Source organism: Motacilla alba, chromosome 7, assembly GCF_015832195.1.
Source record: "Motacilla alba alba isolate MOTALB_02 chromosome 7, Motacilla_alba_V1.0_pri, whole genome shotgun sequence".
Classification (NCBI taxonomy): Eukaryota; Metazoa; Chordata; class Aves; order Passeriformes; family Motacillidae; genus Motacilla; species Motacilla alba.
The window spans coordinates 22,046,213-22,067,269 of NC_052022.1; the positions used below are offsets into that span (position 1 = coordinate 22,046,213).

At 39.8% G+C, this 21,057-nt stretch overlaps 1 protein-coding gene across 1 annotated transcript in view; it reads left to right on the forward strand.

The window, feature by feature from the left end:
- The window catches only part of MTX2 (metaxin 2), a 30,360-nt gene extending 15,743 nt beyond the window's left edge, over positions 1 to 14,617 (forward strand). Inside the window, exons 4-10 of the mRNA XM_038142731.1 lie at positions 7,983 to 8,055; positions 9,319 to 9,395; positions 10,128 to 10,220; positions 10,919 to 10,957; positions 11,358 to 11,483; positions 12,094 to 12,170; positions 14,121 to 14,617. Coding sequence (XP_037998659.1) covers positions 7,983 to 8,055; positions 9,319 to 9,395; positions 10,128 to 10,220; positions 10,919 to 10,957; positions 11,358 to 11,483; positions 12,094 to 12,170; positions 14,121 to 14,328 — 693 coding nt within the window. The 3' untranslated portion in view covers positions 14,329 to 14,617. The remainder of the gene's footprint in view (positions 1 to 7,982; positions 8,056 to 9,318; positions 9,396 to 10,127; positions 10,221 to 10,918; positions 10,958 to 11,357; positions 11,484 to 12,093; positions 12,171 to 14,120) is intronic.
- Positions 14,618 to 21,057: the final 6,440 nt, after the last annotated feature.

The following is a 21,057-nucleotide window of genomic DNA, read 5'->3' on the forward strand; positions in this document are numbered from 1 at the left end:
AAAATAACCCTAAAATTTCCTTTTCTAATGCATCATTTTTCTTTACTGTTTCTAGTACACTGTTATCCTACACATGTCACTTAGATGATAAATTAACTATAATATATTAAAAATCCTTGTTTTTCTTCAATATTCTCTAGCCGGACAGCTGATAGTAGCCATGACTATAAATATGGCTCTGGTGGATATCTGATCTTAAACTTTATAGAATAATTCTGTATTGAGGAATTGTATCAATTTTGAAGAATCTGTGTAACATGAATTCTTCACATGGTTGTGACAGGGAAAGGATAACTGTTCTTGGTGTCTTTGATCCATTTTGAAATGATACTAGGATATGTAGTGATCAGAGAGGTTTAAATACATCAGTGTGTTTTGCATAAGGAATTTGCTTTTTATTTTGATAAGAGCTTGTTTGTCTGTTTATTGGTTTGGGGTTTTTTTAAGGAGGTGGTGGGCATTGGGGGATGTGTGTCTTTCTCCAAGGAAAATTTGGAAATGAGGGATAGGAGGAGAAACAGGAGCTGGTACCTGGGGCTTCTTTCCTACTACTGTCATTCTTTTTCCCTCTGTTACTGATTTGGGGCACATCAGTATCACCAGAGCAGATACATAGCTTGTTTGAGGTTGTTGAACTTCCATGTGGTGAAAATATCAGAAATTTGGGTCAAAAGAGCACGTGGAATGGGCCACCACCAAATCTTTAAAAAACATGGTTTAACAGCAGGATTCTGAAGGTTCTCCAGCCAGTCTTTGAGGTATTTTATAAAATCTCCTTGTAGCACCTCTTTGTAAAGCTGCTCTCAGGTCTCAGTGGGACATACAAGCTGGTATCTACACATAAAGTAACACATACAATCCAGTGCCATAGAAGGTAATTAGTCAGAGTAAAACTTGACTGTTTCAAAGTTGCCAACCCTGCAACACAGATGGCATTTCGGGTGCTGCTTGTTAACAGAGCAGATCAAGCAGACAGCAGAGCAAGCTACTCTCACTGCAGATGTAATTAATGAGTAGAGAGGGCTGCAGGTTGAATATAGGAAGTTGGTTGAGTCTTGCTGTTTTAATAATGATTGGACTTACAACTTCTCATTGTGCAGTAAAATCTGGACTCTTAATAGCCACATGCCAGATGAGAGAAGGAACGACAGAGTCTTCTGGGAATTGCTGAGTAACTGTGCTGGTGCCTACAGTAGTTAAAAACCAACCAAATAAAAGTTGTTCTCATCTTGTGGAACTTCTCTGTTGATTCTAGTAGGGTTGTTTATTTTTTGTTTGTTTTGTTTTGTTTTTTAATTCCTCTTCTGCTCATTGTTTATTTTGGAATCAGACTAATTTAGCAATTTCTGTGGCTTTTACTGGGTTTAGATTCTTTGTAGTTTCTGAAAATACAACATAACTTCAAGTAGCAAGTGCATTATCTCTGGTACATCTTGGTGTTTGCACTTCTTGTTTGTCAACTTGAAGTAGTGTATTATACAGCCAAGTCCACTTGATCTTGCAAAGTCTTGGTATTGAATGAAATTTTAATTTCCCTGCAAATTAATTAAAATCAAAGGAAAATACTAATCAGTAATGAATATCCAGCTATTGAGAGGAGATTGTGACAGAATGAAGGCTCTGTTTTTGTGAGACACTCATCCCTCTTCCCATCAATGTTAATGAAAACACACCTCCTGGGTAGCATGACACATGGTTAAAACCATTCTCCATGTATTTACTGTGCAACTACCATTGTACAGCATTCCTGCTTATCTGGCTTATCACAGTGAAAAAAAAGCCACCAAAACCGACAGACAAATATATCTCAATAACAAAACAATGCTACAACTTTAAGGAGGGAAAAATGGAGTTTGAAGTAGATTAAAAGTGAATTACCATAGGAGAGTATATTTCAGTCTGAAGCAGAGGGTCTGTCTAGCCTCTCTCTCCTTATTGATGCCTGGTGCAGGTAAAGCCATTTTGTTTAGTGCCTGGCCAACTAGGAGGGAGGGGGTTAATACAGCGGCACTCTGCCAGGCCTCTTGCCTCAAATGGCAGCTCAAAGCATCTTTTGCACTGTTCCAACTTGTCAAGAAGAGGAATGTGGATGTTGAGACTGCCTCTTTTATTACAGGTTCTTCTGGAATCTTTATGCAGTTAGTCTCATAGTCTTGCTCCAAAGGCTGTCTAAAATGTTCAGAATTCTGGAAATTCTGACAGCTGTCCTGGGGTTAGAGAGCCTGCAGCTCATTTTGTTAAGATATGTATTAATTGCTTCTGCAGTCAATGTCCTTGTAAGTGGTCTTAACATATTCCAGGGAAGTGCTTTTAAAATTGTCTGTTCTTAGGCCTGAATGACAGAAGGAAGTTTGGGCAATTTAAAATTGTGTTACATAGAGCAATTGCTTATTTACTTCAACAAGTAATCAAATAAAAGTGTAAATCATACATGATTAATTGCCCTTGACAGATTTGTGATTTTTTTCTCTGTGTGTGTGTGTGTGTGTGTGTGTGTGTGTGTGTATGAATTGCGGTTTGGTTTTTCTCTAGACAAAACATTAGCAGAAATTTGAACTTGTTGCTGAGTCTTAAACAAAAGCTTGGTACTGAAATGAAAATCTGCCAATCTCTTTTTTTAAAAGAGAATACAAGCTGGAATTCTTCATGATGAGAAATGCAGTATCAACATAATCAATCTAGCAGCATTGTGTTGTTGCTGAAAACATTCTTAAATCCCAAGCTATACAGGTACTGTTTTTGAGTGAAACATCTTTCATATAGTTCTAAGATGAAATTACCTCTGAATGAATAGAATCTTCATTTATCTTCAAAACCTCTCTGCTACCAGTGAATCCACTCTTTTTACATTCTACAACAAGAATTACATTATACCATTAGAGGCAGTGCCATGATGCAGTATAAAATAGATTGTTTTGGAGAATGAACGTGGCTTTGCTATAAATTACATTCACAGGTACAGAGGAATTTGTTATTTTGTTTAAAATAGTCACAAATATAATTAAGATCTTAATTTATGTTAAACTACACATGTGGCCATTACCATAACTGGATTAGGAATTTAATCTGTCACTCAAGCAATGATACTGAACAGTTTTCATTTATAACCTTAGACACACTATTTCAGTTACAGGGACTGCAGCTGTTTGATATGAAAACTGAATTATTCTGTAGATTTTTTCATGGGTTTTAATTTTAAAATGTGTTCCTGCAGTAAAGTAGAGAATAACTCTTTAGTTGTCATCACATACTGTCCATTGTATCCTCATGAAATAACATAAAAATGAAAACAGAAAATGCATTTCACTCCTTCTTCCTAACAGTATGTTGTGTGAGTGCCTTTAGAAGTGCTGCTGAGTAAGAGATGGCTTGGAATGGCTCGTTCTTTATTAAAAACTAATCATGAATATATCTTCTTCAAATGAAGCCTGGACTGTGCCATCTGAAAATAGTGTTCCTCATGTGGCGACGTAAATTGTGAACTATTTGAGTCTTGGCATAAGTAATTTCATTCTTGCCTCTGATCTCAGAAACTGCAATCTGGATATGATTTACTTCAAGTTGTAACTCATTTTTAATGAGTGTATGTGTTTGCTCATATGTGTTTTTCTGGGAGGAAACTGCAGGGGAAGAGGAGAGCATTGTGATGGAGTTCTGACAGGGTATTTGCTACCCAACGCCTGTCGTGTGTCCAGCTGACGGTATCTTTAGCTGGCAGGGCAAAGAGGAAGGGAGAGCAAGAGTGAAAATCACACCTAAACCAATTAACTCTAGTAATAAATAAAAACCCCTCCTCTTTCCCTTCTCCTGTGCCTTCCCATTGTATTTCATGTACAGTCACTTCCCATACTTGTCATCAGAGGAAGACACAGTGGCATCCCTTTCTTGCATTGTTCTGGGGGTGGCAGCAGCAGAATGGCAGTCCTGTGAGAAGAAGAGGGTGGGGAGGGAGGAAGAAGGGAAGGGTGGGCTGAGTTGTCCTGTGTCTGGCTGTGATTTCTGGGCTCTGGGCTTTTGAACTATGCCAAATCAGCACGAAGGTGATTGCTCTTTTTAGATAATTGAAATCAAACATCTTACTTATATTTTGAATTTTAAATTAGGTGGGCTATAAGAAGAAGCAAGCCTTACATGGATTGTGTCCTTTAAGCAGTGCTGTTGTAAATATACTCCATAATTCTGGCAGGAGGTGTCACTTGCCATGATTGAAATAAATGATAGGCATAAGATATTTGATTAATTTTGTAACAAGTGTCACCTCAAAGCTTCCTATCAGCCCTGTTCACATAGTCACCAATACCTCGTTCTCTCACAGCAAAAATATGAACTTGGTTGTTCCACCTGACTTTTGAAAACAGTGGCTCACACTGTTCTCTGTGAGGCAGTTCAGTACAAACCATAGTCCTGTGTAGATCAGTGTGCAGTGGGGCAGGAAAGGCCCTGAGAGGCTTCCCCAATACTTCAATTCATTGTCCACAACTCTTTCTTCCCTACTCTGTAACAGTAAATATTGGGAAGGTAGGGGAGGACAGACATTATTCATCTGGTTGCTTCTGTTTGCCTCTCTCTCATCCCTTTCTCCTCAAGGATGTGCAGAAGCCTTCCATCTCTGTCTACAGCAAAGTCTCCCATTAAAAACACAGTGCACAGAGGCAGTAGCAGCACTGTAGACTCAATGGTTTCAGTCTGGAAAAAGAGAGGTATCATTGCTAAAAATGTTTTTTCGTATTTTTTACTTCACTTTCTAGGTGTTAGGTAATGCTACAGCTAGAGAGGCTGGAAGAGTGTGAGAGAGGAGACTGTTAGACTGCAGGAAAGAGGCAGAGAGCATGTGTGGGAGAGAAACTGACAGACCCTATTAAGCCAAATCTTTATTTTTAACGCCTTTATCTGTTTCTTACATTAACCTCATCCAAAGAAAGGATACACTCTGTTCCTTTGGTGTTGGAGGAGATCCAGCTTGAGGCCTATAGTGTCACCCTCTTCATTCTTTGGTAGTACACTTTTTTTTCCCAGAGGAGAAGGGAGCTGGAAATTTAATGCTGTTAGTTGGAACTACAGGCATCTTTGTGAGGTGGGACAGGCTGTGCTCAGTTAAATGTCTTGTTTCTAGTTTTGCTGTTACTGCCTTGCTTGCCATTTTCTGGTGAATTTTTACAAGGGTGTCATTAACTAGATTGTGTGTTACTTGGAATTCAGTTGGCCCCTTTCAGTCCTTTTTAAAGTTGATCAGCCAAATTTAGGATGTTAACAGTAATCTCTGATGTACTAGAATAAGCCTGGGTCCTTGGTCTTTCAGATTGCTCAACTTTTGATGCCTTGTCTTTGAAGGAGTGTTGATATCTTCATAAATCTCAGCAAAACTGCACTGGGGAGGTTTCAGCCTTCAGTGTCTTGCCCAAAAGCACTCAGGAGCTGAGGACACTCCCATTTGCTCACAGAAAAAGATTTCTCTCTCACAAGAAAAGCAAGGGTAACTTGCCTGCTCAAACTGTGTATGTGAGGTACCCAAAGGGAAACAAGATGTTCTGAGCTGAAGTAATCAGTGTTCCATGGCATCTTTTATCAGAATTGGAAGCCATGGTGGTCTCATACCATCTGCACACCAAATGTGCTGGCTCTTGACATTCTGTGTGAGTGGTCAGAAAGGGAACAAATCCTCCCTTGATCACTGGGCTAAAGCATGTAATGAGATAAAGACTCAGAGAAATTGCTGCTTTGTTCTGTATTCTCTCTCTAGGATTTCTTTGATCTGTTCCAGTTTCAACTATTTTGGTAATAGTTCATGCCACTTACTGTCTAATATCAGTTATTGTCTAATATCTAGCATACCTAGTTGAATGCATCAGAAAAAAATTTCTGGCAGTGAATATTTATAGGAATGCATTGGTCATGATCCTCGTCCATGTTTTTTTTCCTAAAAGAAACTATAATTTCCATAAATATGGAATGCATTCACTGTGTTTGAAAAGTCAAAACCACCTGACTTGTTAATGCTAATAATTTCCAAAGCCTGTCAGTTACATCAATGAAAGAATGTAAGTACTCATAGTAATGCAAATTGCAAGGCTTATTTCTTAAGACTGAGCCCTCCTAATTTGGGACAATACTGTTGTCTTTTACTGATTTACATGAATATTTTAGTTGACTTGAAGGGTGTCCAGTGGACCATTAGTTTAAACTGAAACAAGAAGTGGATACTGGCCTACTTCTCTAGTTAATGATTAGTTAAGCAGTGTAGATTCAATAAGGATTAAAATTGTCTTACTCTGTGGACCTTTCCTTCATTTTTCTGCAGAACATTATGTAAGGAGCACTTAAAGTTGAGCAGGTCAAGCTTTGGATACAAGTTTCAGCTCATAATAGACAGACATACTGGTCTTTTAATTCCCTGGGCTTCTGTCTTTTAAAAGATGCAATAGCGGTGTTTTTATGGGTTGATTGTATTTTATATTTAGATTATACTATTAATATTACATAGTATATTACATATAGTATATTACATATTTAGGTTTATTTCATCACTCATCTTAAAGCCAATCCTAAATATAGACAAAGACTGAAGTGGAACAAGTCTTGGCATAGGGATGCTGAAGGGGGTGCTGGAAGAAGCCTTGTAAAGTTGCTGAAGGGGCAGCTCCACTAGTCAGTGGTCAGTGTTTCAGAACCTCATAGGAAGACTGATTTGGTAAATTCAGTACTGGATGGGTTTATCCAATTTTAAGCCTGAATTATTCTTCTCAGTGTCAGTCCTGGTCTCTCATTTAATGAAGCATTCATCAGAACTGAAGGTGACTATTCCAAGAAAGTTTTCACAGGTTTTTGATTTGGTGTTTACTTTAGGGTCTTCTTAAGTTTCTTTTTAATTTTGATTTTTTAAATTGAGGGTAGACTAAATGATTTATAACATTACTAGAATCTGTGCTCTATTATGAAGAGTAGCAAATCTTAAGGTTAGGGTTTAGGTTGCTTTCATGTGTGTGATTAGAGTCTGAGCAGCTAAAGCTGTGAGAATGTGGTTTACTGCCAGATCCTGCCATCTGAAGAGCAGGGAGGAGGCTTGTGTAGAGCGTGCTGTGTTACAGCACTCTTTCTCTTCATGGTGGGAGCCTATGTTGCTCTAGGCTTTTTTTTACCTCAAGTCACATTGTATAAATAGGCAACAGAGTAATTTTGAAATCTGGACTTGTGACCTGTCTAATTGCAGAGACAAAATGTATGATAGACCTGAGCTGAGTTGTGAGAGTCTCTAGCAAGTAAGCGATTCCTTATTTGCTATATTCTATCCAAACTGCAAATATTTGTCTTGACATTTTGGTATTTCAACAGAAACAGCCTATGGGTTTTGTGGTAGTAGTAGGTGCTGACAGAAATTGTTATCCTTCTGAGAAAGCTTTGAATCTAAGAACACAGATAGAAGGAAACAGTAAATTGATCACTTATGCTCTCCATGAATCCCATAAATTAAAAATAATACTTTGTCCCAAACCAGACTTGTGCTTTGACAGTATCACAGAGCAAAATTTCTGGCAGCTATTGTAATTATAATATGGGAAGGTGCTATATTTGTTTGCTATGTTACATAACATTACCTTGACGAGACAGCTTTAGCCAGGAGAAATGAGTATTGTGGTTTTTAAAAGGGGCAAAATGTCAGTTTTGTACAGCCACAGCACTAATTGTGTCTGCCAGATACTGCTTCTTTGCCTATCTTGAAAAAACAATAAAATAAAAAACAGATGAAACTGCATTAGAAGAATTCCAGTCAGTGTTTGAATGATAAACAGTTATCTAAAGAAGTCAAAATTTCTTTGTATTTCTTTTAGTTACCTTTCTTCTTTCTTCCTAAGAACAGTATGCAAGGAGCTATACTTCATAAGTGTTTGCTGGGAACCAGCTAACACAGGCAAATGTATTGAGAACCCCACATTTTTTTGCCACTGGTGTATGAATGCTTTTCAAATGCGACTCTTTGTTTCCAGGCCTTTTTGCAAATGTGCAATCTGCCAATCCGGGTGATTTGCAGGGCAAACGCTGAGTACATGTCCCCATCTGGTAAGTGTGGCCTTCATTTAGATTACTGTGTTACACCTCCATTTTGATACCATGGCAACTAGGCCTTGTCTTGCTGATAACAGTGCTACTGTGTGTGGGTTGCCTTTCCCCCTCCTCTCCAGAGCAGTTTCTCCTCTGCAAGCAATCGAAATGGTGAAATGCAAAGTAACATTGGCACCATGTGTAACAGTACCTGTGTAAAGCGTTCACACAGCTCAGTGCCTGGTGGAAACCTTCTCTCAAATGTCCTAAAGCAGAAAGACATATGCGTCAAAAATGGCTTTATTCTGCATCCAGGGAATATTCCAGGAAATGCTGTTACATTTTCCTATTGCTGGAATGAAACAATACTGGAGAAAGGTTCTCTTTTGTTACTCTTGTGTGGGAGTTGATTGCCGGGATACAGGAGACCAAAGGGTGCATTTTCACTATTAAGGGTGACAGGTGATTTTAAATCTTCCTCAGATCCATGAGACTGTCTGGAAAAAAAATCCAAACCCATCACCAAAAAGTAAGGTATTAGAAAGGTACACAGCCTGTTTTTGTTGGAGGTGACTGTCTAAAAATGCCCAGACGCCAGCTTCAGAAAATTGCCTAAAAATCCTAAAGAATTACAGAACGCAAGGTGCCAAGATCCTCGTGCTCTGTCCCAGATTTTTGTTGTGTGAGGAGGTCCATATTTACTGATTACCTGGCTCTGCCTGATGACTGCCATATGGAAGTGCCTGCCAGTACATGTCTGCCAGTTGTATGGGTTCTACTGCTGGTACTGATATTTTTGGATAAAGCAGTGAACTGAGGTGATTTAAAAAATACCCACAACCAAGTTGCTTGGCAGGAGTGAAAGCCCTGCAAAAGCAACTTTGAAATGCTGAACACAGGAACACACAGGAACATCTTGCATGTGCAGGACTAGGACTGGTGACATTTACATGCTATGTCTTCTCTGCCACTCACACCTCATCACACTCACACTTGCTGGCATCTAATGTTGTAATTTAGGTCTGAACACTTCCTTCTTCTTCTAAAAACAAGGAGCACAAGAGGAAAAATGATACTGCTTCAATTTTAAATGTAGGCAGAATTACGTGCATTCTTTTTTCCCTTACTCCTGGAGTCCTTTACTGTTACTACTCTTTTCTACCGACTTGTTTCCTTTCTTTATATTGGTTTAATGATAATTCAGAGAAGGTTTGTGTTTGTTCCCTTCTCTCGCCCCACCACCCTCTGTCTCATTGCTACAATACATTTCTCCTTTTACAGGGAAAGTACCCTTTATTCATGTGGGAAATCAAGTAGTATCTGAACTTGGGCCCATAGTCCAGTTTGTAAAAGCCAAGGTAATAGTACATTGTTTTCATTAATTATGAATGTTAATCCTGCTTAGCATTGTGGTGATTTAGTGTGCTTTTCTGGAATCTTACTGAATTTGTTAAAACAATATAGGAATCCAGTGCTGTTTTAAAAGACAGATATCATGGAACAAGAGTTCATGAGGTGAAAACGTTGTTCTTCGTAATTTCCTCAAATTCTCCAAGTAAATTCCATGCAGAATAGTTGCATACCAGTGCCAGTTTCTGAGGCTGTTTTCCTACATGCTTTGTCTCTGGGTCTCAGAGGTCTTAAACCTAGAATTGACTGTTTTAAATCCTGAAATGTCAGATACTGTTCAACTTTGCCTTTATTCTCCCACCCCCAGCCTTCCCCTCTATTTTAAAAGATGCCGTGTTTTCACTGAGAAGTTAAATCTTTATCACAGATGTAAATTTGTGTTTACTTCTAGCTATAGAGATACACTAACCAGGAGGTTGTGTGCTCAAAGTGTGCTCATCTATAACTGATAATAGTCTAAATTTCTTGTAGATTACTTTAGATTTCTTATAGATTAGATTAGTTACATTATGATGATTTGGTTTTAATCATGTAAAAATTTCACATGTAATTTTTTATTGAACTATGCAGGAAAATAGGATCTGAGCCAAAGCTCATTGATGTTTAAGGTCCTTGGGTCATACATTGCTGAGTATTCCAATACCCATTCTTACATGTGTCTTTTTTCTTTTCCCCATTAGGGCCATTCTCTCAGTGATGGGTTGGATGAAGTCCAAAAAGCTGAGATGAAAGCCTACATGGAATTGGTCAATAATATGCTCCTGACAGCAGAGGTACAGCAAACCCTAGTAACTCCACACACTGTAGGCAATAAAGCTTTAGGATTTTTCCCTATAGTGGAAATAGTACTGTTCGTAGATCAGGTTGTCAGCTTTTGAGGGGAAATGTCAGGAATAAATTCTCCTGCACTGTGGATTGCTTGCTGACCTGTTCCTGTAGCCACGTGTGATTTCCCTCACGTCTGTCAAGTGTGGCACATGGCTGTAGAAGTAACTGACCAGAAAATGCCAGTGGTTCCTGGGGTCCCACCACACCCCCTGGCTGGCCAGGCAGTCCCTGTCACTGTCCCCATGTGCACACTGTGCGTGCTGGGAGCCCGGGACCCTCTGTGCTGCCTGTCTGTGGCCAGTTCAGTGCCTCAGTCCTGGTGTGGGAGCAGTGTTGGAAGCACTGGGAGGATGCAGGTGACTGAGGAGCTGAGGGCTGGTCACCTGTGCCTGGAGCTGGGCGTGGTGTGGGCAGCAGGAGCAGGCTTTTGGTCTCAGCTTAGTTTTGGTGCTGGTGAAGTAAGGACTAGCAGCTGGGCTTTTGCCTTCCAGTTTTAATTTCTTTTGTACATCAAAGGTCTATGAGAAGAAATGAAATGGAAATTTTAATCTAATTTAGAAAAGAAAATTCTACTAGTGAAAAATGATTGTTTCTGTATTCTCCTTTATTAGGAAGTTTTAGTAAGTGTTCTTTCTTTTCCTAGCTCTATCTCCAGTGGTGTGATGATGTTACAGTAGAGGAGGTGAGTGGTTCCGCAGCATTCATCTTAATTAAAATTTAATGAGAAAACACTTTTGCTCACAACTGCAAGTCCCTACTCATAAATGAAACATGGGGCTTTATACCATTAATGATAAAGTCTTTTCACTTTAATTTCACTTGCATACGCATTTTAGGGAAGCTGTGTTACTGGAGGGAGCTGACTGCAGTTACAGGTTCTGTTTATGTTTCTGAAATAATAGCTTTAAATAGTTGTGCTGCAAACAGTGGATTCTGTGCAAATAGTTACAGAATACACACAGCTGCTTTTCTCTTCTGCAGCTCCTTTTCTGAGAGAAATATTTAAATATCAGCTGTTTTGCTCAAGAGGTATCTGTATTTTCTTGTATTATAACACAGCACCTTTCTGTTTTTCAACACAGATTACTCACCCAAGGTATGGCTCTCCTTATCCGTGGCCTCTGAACCGCATTTTGTCCTATCAGAAGCAGTGGGAGGTTAGGCGGAAGATGAAAGCCATCGGGTGGGCTGGAAAGACACTTGAACAGGCAAGTATGAAAAGTGAACCTTATTTCTCTACCCTGTTCTCCTTTTGATTTCTTTTTTTTTAATAGGCATTGGAGAGTAGTATGTTCCCGAAACAGATGTAGTGGAATGTATATTCTGTACTTTAAACATTATCAGGAGTCAGGTATTTGCCTTCAGCAGCAATAAATTTTAAATTATGTGCAGCCTGATGGGGTCCAAGGAAGGGTGTTTTGCCATGACTGTACACAACTCTGTCAGTGTTAGTTTAGGCCATAGTCCTGAAAAAAAGATTGTGAGTTCTGTGCCCTGCTTGCGGTATGATGCTGAGAGGCACTCTTTGTGGGATTGTGGCAGGTTGTGGGGTTTAAGTTAGTACCTTTCATTAAGCTTAGTTGTAAATGGTATGGGAAGCACTTAATCAGAGTTGCCTTACATCAAATGTTAGATTAAGTAACACTTTGCTACCTGCCTGCTGTGTAGGTTTGACTGACTTTAATAGCTTTTGATATTGCAGCAGGTTACGTTCCTTGTTCCCACTGTCGGTGCAAATAGAATAAGGAGGTTATTTCTTGCAATGGTGTTACTTCTTTACAATATGGATCTTTCTTTCTTTCTTGTGTATTTTGATAGGTGCTTGAAGATGTAGATCAGTGCTGTCATGCTCTCTCACAGAGATTAGGAACACAACCATATTTCTTCAATAAGCAGTAAGTTACTCTTCAGTGAAATACTGATCCAGCAATATGAGATATAGCTATATACCCACATACATACAAATGTATTTATATAAAACTCCTCTTTTATTTTAATGCTGTGTGAGTAGCTGCAAAAATACAAATGTGTGACTGGAATCTAAACATGAAATTTCAGGAATAAGTATTTAAAGGTTTTAAAGGGAAAGCTTCTGTAAGTTTGTTGTATTTATGATTTCATTTTACTCGTGCTTGTCTTCTCTACAGATTCTCTCACAACTTATACAGGCTACAAATGTACATTTTTATATAGTTATTTTCTTATTAAAAATTATACATTTAAAGCTTTACTTGTATTTCTTGGGTAACATTTTCTGCTAGAGGAGTGAATGTATGTTGTGCCATCCTGATCAGGGCAGCTTGTCTTAACACGAGAAGCAGTTCTGAATGAACTGAATTAGCATGAGGGTGTCTGTGAGTTCTGAGAACTGGGGGAGAAGCTAGCTGATCCACAAAGGACTAAATGCAAAGTGAAAAACAATATTCATATTACCAGGAGAGAAAAAAGAAATTACCTGACCTCCATGGAATGTCCTCTGCTCTCACTGGTTTCTTTCAATTGCAGTATGCTCTTTTAATTTTTTTTTCTCTCCAATAATTCACAATTTTGGAAATGTTACAGACTTAAATAACACCACATTAGCTCCCTCTTGTCTCCTGTGCATAGATCAGTCTAGAAATGCTCAGGTCTGGATTTCAGTTTACTGCATTTGAACTGGGAGATGTCTTCAAATGGCAGCATTTGGTTACTTCTCTGCATTGTGGCTTTGCCCCTTAATCTATTCCAAGTTGAGACTAGTTGGGTAGTCTTAATTCAGAGGATACAGAAATATGCCTTATAGAAGATGACTTTAAGTTGCATCTTCTCCTTTGATTATGAAACATAGTATCTCTTAATTTTCTTTCTGTATTTCTAAAGAATTGTAACTTGGGGAATTTGTGTCGGTTGGTTGTTAACCAGGCTTTTTTGGTAGTTTCAACCTTTAAATATTTTAGCTATCTAAAATATTACTAAGAAAATATGTGCTTTTAGTCCAGTAGTTTTCAGTCTGTGACTTCTGCGAGTCTTTGGGAGGTAAATAAGAAAAGCAGCCTGTTTCTGACAGATTAAAGTTTGTTATGCAGGAGTCCATATCTCCACAGGAGAGTGCTTAGTGATCCATAAATAATAAGGCGAAAATTTTATCAGTTAGGAAAGCTTCATGCTGCATATATTAAATGTTAGTAAAGGGAGACTCTGAAGTTATGAATAGATTTAAAAAAATAATTATTTTTACATAGACTACTTACATACATGGACTACTTAAAGGTCTAAGGTGACAATTCCAAAGGGTCATCATACCTAAAACATTCCCAAAATACCCAATGTTTTCTTCTGTGTGATCCCCTTCCAGAAAAGGGATGTTTACAGCTGCTGCCACCATGGAACTCCCTTTTTTGTTGGTTGAATAGTTCCAAACTGTTGCAGAGCCCAAAAAAAGGAATGGGAGTCATAAGCTTCCACTTGTCTCCTTTTTTTTTTCCCCTTGTGAGATAGTAGTTGGATTTTTTTAACACACATCTGCAGAAGAAAAAGAAGAGCCACAAAACACTTGATAAGCATTTGCCCTTGTTACAGGACCAAAAGGTGGAGCATGGTTTGAAACTAGATCAGTAAGTCTGTCTGGTCTAAGAGATGTTATTTCCACATTTCCAAGCTCCCTAAAGCAAGGAAAATGAGAACATCCTGAGAACAAGCAGAGTTCTTAATATACCCTTTACACAGATTTCATACATTTGGTTTAGCCTTGCTTGATTTCATCTCAGTTCTTAGACTGTATGGCTAGCTAAAGGTTACTCAGAACAGCATGGTTTTTCTTGATCAGGACTTGGCTTCCAAAATACCTTTTTTTTTTTTTTTCCCAGACCAACTGAATTAGATGCTCTGGTGTTTGGACATCTTTTCACAATCCTTACTACACAACTAATCACTGATGAACTCTCTGAAAAAGTGAAGAACTACAGTAACCTCACAGCGTTTTGTCGGCGAATAGAGCAGCAGTACTTTGAGGGTCATGAGAGAGACAGCTCTACAATCGCAGCCCAGTCTTCCAAGAGGTCCTTGCTGAGATAAGCGTGGTGCTTGGGGTGGATGACATTGCAGTTTTGGGTTTATCCTTGCTCTATGAATGGATTTTGAGAATGGAAATGTGTGTTACCTTTTTGAAGGTGCCAAGTCATTCTGGGGCAAGAAAAAATTATTAAATACATTTTTTGTGTTGTAGAATATACTGTGCACACTTCAGCTGAACTGCCTGTACGAGTGTTTCCATTTTAATAGCCTGTATGCCACTTACTGTAAAGTGACCTTGGAAGAATATTGTATCTGTTTCAAAAAATAAACCACTGAAAGTTGATCTCTGGTCTTTCTAAATGCCTCTTTTACTAAATTTAATTTCTGTGTAGTTCATGATGGGATCCTTTTGACAGGACACTTGGAAGAAAGTTGTGAACTAGTTAGAATTACTAGGCTGGGAATGAAAGTGTGCATTAGAGATCTTAATGTTTGTCTGCCTCAGCTAAAACGTATTCAGAAATTGGGTGAAAAAAATGTCTTGGAGCTCTGTAGCACACAATTAATGTGATCTTGTTCAGTCAGTTCCTATTTTTGTGTCAAAATACCTTCTGGCTGTCAGTCCTTCATCTTGTGTGTGCCTTGCCTCTGCTTTTATCTTTCATTCACCTTTGGTTTTTTGATTATAATTTTTTTTCTTCCTGTAGTTTCCCAAGTTTTAATCCCCAGCTTGTCCTGCAATGTATTTAAGAAACTAATTTGCTAGGTAAGTGTCTGCTCACTGTTTCCACTTCCAGTACGTTGACATTGCTTCTGAACTTTGATCTATCTACCAGATGTGGTTCTTATAGAAAAAGGAGTCACTGTGAGCGTGTGGCTGGCATGTCTTGGTCCTTCTGCCTCTGCATTATTCATGGTACATGTAGCCACAATGATACAGAAGTAAACAAAGAAAATCACTGTGGTGCTCCAAAAACCCTGGCAACTTGGAACTTTTCAAGGGAGAGTTCTTGTGTGTAGGCAAGGACTGATCTGACTAGTATTATTTCGAGTGCATTAAATGGTACTGCTCTGTTCTGCTGTGTCAGTTGTACTTGATGCTTTTCCAGAAGCACCGCCAGGAACATGCTGGTGGCAGAAAAAAACCTTGTGCACTCAGGAAGTCATGGACACAACTGGGAACCAGCTCAGGCTGTTTGGCTTGTTTGAACCATTGTGCTCTTACTTTGAAATATGTTCATTTGACTATATGCTTCAGTGTAAGAACACTTAATGGCTTGAACTGGTTATAAATGGTTATACAATGGTCATGAGGTTTTGGCTGCCATTTCCTTCTCTCTTAAAAACTGAGCAGAAAGCAGCTGCATGCCTTGGACTGGCTGCATCTCCCATGACAGGCTCCTGAACCACTCCTGCTTACTCACTGCTTTTGTGGGGAGCCACTCTTGCCAGCTGGACTGGAAAACAGAGCTGAATTCTTACTGCCTGCTTTTTGATATAACAGTCCTAAGTCCTACTGCAGTCAAATCCACTAAGCATCAGTGTATAAGGGTGTCTTGGTCTTTCATCAAACCACTCTTGCCAGGAGAGGCAGATTGCCCTTGTCCTGCATTTCAGTCTTAGAATTTCACACGTCTCTGTGTTGAATACCTTTTGAAACTAAACCCCATCAGCTGTTGACTGCTTAGGCACCATTCCCACTATCAAACCAGTTGGTAGCTGAGAACCCAGGTATTGCTTTCAAACATGCTTTTTTTTTTTTTAAAGTTTGGAGAGAATATTGTGTTACATGCTACTTTGAGCACTCAGACTAAAGTTAGCATACCATGGTGATGAGGAAATCCTGTGTGAAAACTCAAGTATTTTAATCCAGAGTAATTAAACTGGTCTTTTACCCTCTTGCTATTTGCAGAGCACCCTTCACGAGGAAAGATTTTAAGCTAGCTTCTGTTTTCACAATTCTGCTGCCAGTCGATTGAACTACAGGACTAATTTACTTAATGGATTTCTAAACCTGCCTATTAATTTTTACTGGTCTGAAAAAGTGCAGGTGGACACGTGTTCCTCCTCTTTCAAGGCTTCAGTGGCCATTAGCCACCTTGTAGCCAAATTTCAGCAATTGCTTTGAAACAGCATTGAATGAAACTTTTTGTATTCTGGCAAGGTGAGGCAGAGCAAGCTCTGGTAATACAACACCTTGAATGCTGAACAGCAAGTTATTGCAGATTTTGTGCAGTAGCATACAGTGAGCTTTATAACTTCAGAGTAGTAAAAAAAACCCACAGAGCGATATGCATTAACCTGCTTTGAATGTCTCATCTAGAAAATAAATGCTGTGGAAGTGGTTGGGCAAAAGATACTGATCTCTTGCAAACAAAGTTTGTGTAAATCCACCTGAGCTACTCAGACTCCACTTAAGGATACAGAGACAGGCAAATCACATCGAGTTTCAATATTGAAGTGAGAGGACAAGCAGAGACTGAGCTCTCAAGTTACACTGAAGGTTCTGAAAGTTTACCCACCCCTCACTCCTCGTGCGTGACTTTGATAATTTCATTTAAATGGAAAAGAGCATTCCTTACTTCCTTGACTGAAGAGGATTCTTTATGGCATATTTGCTGCAGAGCTGGTTTGTAGTTCAGGCTGCATCTCATTCTAGGTGATATCTAAACTTAGAAGGAAAATCTTGGCTTTGCTACCCGTGTTGAAAATAGCTATTAAAATCCTAGCCAAATGACAGACTTTCTACTTCATAAATACAAGAAACCATTATGCTTTTTAAAGTGACATTGGTAGCATGACTGGTGCTGCGGAGCAGACTGGGCTGAGCTCCAAGGACCAACGCTTGCTTGGCAAGCTGTGCTTTAACTCATTGAAGCTGCAGTCCTGCAAAGGACACTTAAACGGATTGCTCCCGAAATGCTGGGCATGGCTCAGGAAAGGGAATGAAAAGTTTTAACAACACCAGCAATAAAACAAATTAAGGGTGGAAAAACCTCAAACCAACCCAAACCCAATAGCCTTTCTCACAAGGGGATTGAGCAAGGACACTGAGCTGCCTTCTCCAAGGGGTAGTAGTGAGTTTTCTGCTGGCCTGAGTGGCCCTCTAGTAGACAAGGCTGTGCATGTGCAGTCTGTGAGAATTTTACTCTTGAGTTGTGGGTGTTTCTAGGAGATCTCCTGTGACTAAAGCACAGCTGCTGCACCAGACAGGAATCAGGCCAGGAAGGCCTACGGTTTGTCTCACATAGCAGGACAGTTGGGATGATGGCTGATGGTTGTTTTCTTTCCTAGCTTTTCAGGCTCAAAAATACAAAGTTCTTACAGGCTATTTTGAGTGAAAAGAGATAGCTGGAACTTCTAAATTTTCCCCAAATTAAGACAAAATTTAGTTTTCTGACAGAAAAAAAATGTCAGAAGCAACTGTATCATGGATTATCATTCACCTTCTAAATATGCCCCACAAGGAAGTGCAGGACTTACCCAACCAAAACAGCACACAAAGTCACAAAAGCTCTCAGAACTACAAGTGAATAGACATAATTGAGTTTGAGTACAAATCACCTGACCATTGTGGTTTGCTTCTCACAGTCTTTTCCTTCTACAGGTAATTAGCTTCAGAGGCAAGTGCTCAAGTTGGAAAGTAACAGATACTTTCTTCACCTGATGGAGCTAAAACAATTGGGGAAGTCCTGGTGAAAACAGGACTGCTTCTGCGTTCCTAAGATGCTTCTTTGGGACTGTGGAGTGGACTAATCTTGCTCAGCACAGACCTCCCTCAGCACAGTTACCTGCTCATGTCCTTGCTGTATGTTCGTCTGCTCCTATCAGAAATATGCCAGGTGCCAGTTCCAGATGTGAAGGTCTCGTTGGCCCGAGCAGCACAGCACTGTACACACAGCTAGACTGTGGATCCTGTGTGCCCTGTGCCACTCCTCAGTATAGCACAGGAAAAGGAGCAACCACCCTACTCCACCACGGGCTGTAGGAAACCATTTGGTGATTTGAAAGTGGCCAGGGTCTCAGCCACAGGCTAATTTAGAATACTGGAGCATTGTTTCCAGCTGACAGTTCTCCCTGATCTTCTGGTTTTCCTGTTCCTCTCTGAAGCAAGTTCTCCTTGACTGGGTAGCCTCTGGATGCTGCCTTTTACTATGTGATGAGATTTCAAGGGAGACATGTGAAGGGGTTTTGGTGGAGCAGTTTTTTCTAGGATCTATCACTTTTCACATACCAGTTATAAAAGTTTTAGTACTGAGTGGTGTTAATGAGATATTAAACTGCTGTTTTCTCTGCCTTTTGTTTTATTTCTCCTTTTCCTCCCCAGGGAAAGAAAAACAACCTGGCAATCTCCTGCCTCTCAAATGTACTTAAAGCTCAGTGTTGTGGAAAAAAAGAGCTAGCATAGCCGTACACATGGAGAATGCTGCTGAGCTGCACTTAATGATGCCTCTTAGGATCAGCTGTGCTGCTAGAAAACACTTCATTTCCTGTGGCTTTCTTTCTTTATAAGCAGAGTGCAGCTCCAATGGCTCTCACAACAATTAGCACCCACTTGTTCTGCAGGTTTGAAGTTTTTGCATTAGTCAGGTTGAGAAATTCATGGTATTAATCATGACTGAAGTTGTTATTTATCACCTGCTGGGTGAAAAATAATAATTTTGGCACTACTGGGGCAGCAGGCCAGAAGTACCAAATTAAGTAAAACATCTAAACACCAGCAAGGATCATTTCTCTGATTAATGAATTGTTACAAAGAAAAACTGCTACTCGTTATCTGATCTTAGGATAAAAGTAGGAGTAGGAAATAGAAAGCATTAGCAAAGTCAGGCTCTAGCTTGATGCAGTTAGAAACTTCCTTGCCGATCTACTCTGTCATTCAGTGACTAACACATGCTTCACAGGTTTGTGATACTTGGCTTGCATCCCCAGTGCCAACTTTGTAAAAAACCAGCGTTTGGCAGGGAGCTTGAGGCCTGTTGTGTAACTGCCTCGAAAGAAATGAAAGACTAAAAGCTTCTAGGGCTTGTCCAGGCTGGAAGGTTTTGCCACTGGAACAGCTACCAGCCTGGCAAAATACCATTGTGTGAAGGCAATAAGAGGCGTGCAGGAAACAAAATTGGCGACATCAATGGAGTGAAGTTCACACCCAGGTATCTGTATCCACACTGGGGCCATTAGGCACCCAGGGGATTAAAAGGGCCCACAAATGACAGCTGCCTGATCAGGTGTATTCCCCATGTACCTCACCAACAGAAAGGGTTGGCCTACACAGAAGTGCTTGCACTGGAATGAGGTCTGTGTGTGCTGCTACAACCCCAAGCCACCAAATGACCATGACACCTCATCCCCTCCCTGACAGGCCACTGCGAGCAGCTGAGGAGCTGCTGTGTGCCCATGGAACTGCTAATTCCTGAGTTCAGAAATGAGATGTCAAAATGGAGTGTTAGCCTTGACTATGGTCAAAGAACTCAGCCTGGGAGAGATGCCTCACCTCTGAAAACAGTGATTGTTGAATCTTAGCTTGTTGAGACTTACAAGAAAAAATTTAAACAGTGAGAGCTTTAGAGACCCCTTTTGGCTCCAAGTAAATCATTACCTAGAAAGAAAGGACAGGCTTTTTCCATAGAGAGCGTCAACCATTCCCATCTATTGCTGCAGACCTCAAATTTGGTGCTAGTTGAGAAAAAGAACTTCACACTGTTGACACAGATGGACTGCCATCCATGCCACACATGACATCTATGGCAGCCAAAGTAACTCCTGTCTGCAAGCCAGTGTGCTCAGAAGCTGACTTGAAACAATGAGCTGACATGAGAGGTCAACATGAACTCACCCCTCTCCTGACAGTAGCTGTGGGTTGATAGTACTGGGTTGACAGTAAGCCAGTTTGTCAATAAAGATGTTTTTTTGTAAGTGTTGAAAACATATAAGTTTTCTCATCCAGATTTTTTTATACCTGCAAGTTTTTTCTGCACTTAAGAAGAAAATTAAAGATCTTAGGAATATAGGGCATAATGGTCACCTTCCCTACAATCACTGCTCAAATCATCAGTCTTCTGGGGTTCATGTTCTCAGTCTACATAGAAAGACTTGAAACAAGAATGAAAAGGATGATCATTCATAGAAAATATACATGGCAGCAAATGGCTTGCTGCAAACAAAAGACCATCTTCTGAGGCTAAGCAGAATTCACCAGAATGTATCTGAATGAACCTTGTAGGTACTGCGGGGAGGAACCACTGAAGCTTAGCCATGACAAATTCTGTAGACCAATCATCACCCAGCTGGTCTGGCCAAACTGTGGCATCACCCAGCCCCCAGAGCATCTATCTCTTCCAAGGCTGTCTTCTCTCAGCATGCATTTACGTTTTCTGTCGCTTCTTCCTGCCAAGAATTTGTCAACAGCAAGTCCACCTCCCTAGTCATACATCTCAGGTTGCCCCTGCCATACTCTTGTGGCTGGTGATATCTTTTTCAACTTTTGGCTACAAAGTATAGTTTTGTCCAGGTTCCTTGACTTTGAAGGCATCTGTTTCTGGTTATAACATTCTCTCACTGCTGAGATCAACATTTTTTTTTCACCAACACATTGGATTATTGCATGATTATTACATTATCTTGTGGAAATTATCCTTCATCTTTCAGTTGTTATCACTTGGACTCTTAGATTAGAACTAGCCACTTTCTTCTCTTGTCAAGACACTGCAAACTTTTCTTTAGGTCCACTGCTGTTTCTAACTTAATTCCTGTAAATTCCTCCCTTAAGTTCCTCTGCAGTTTTTACAG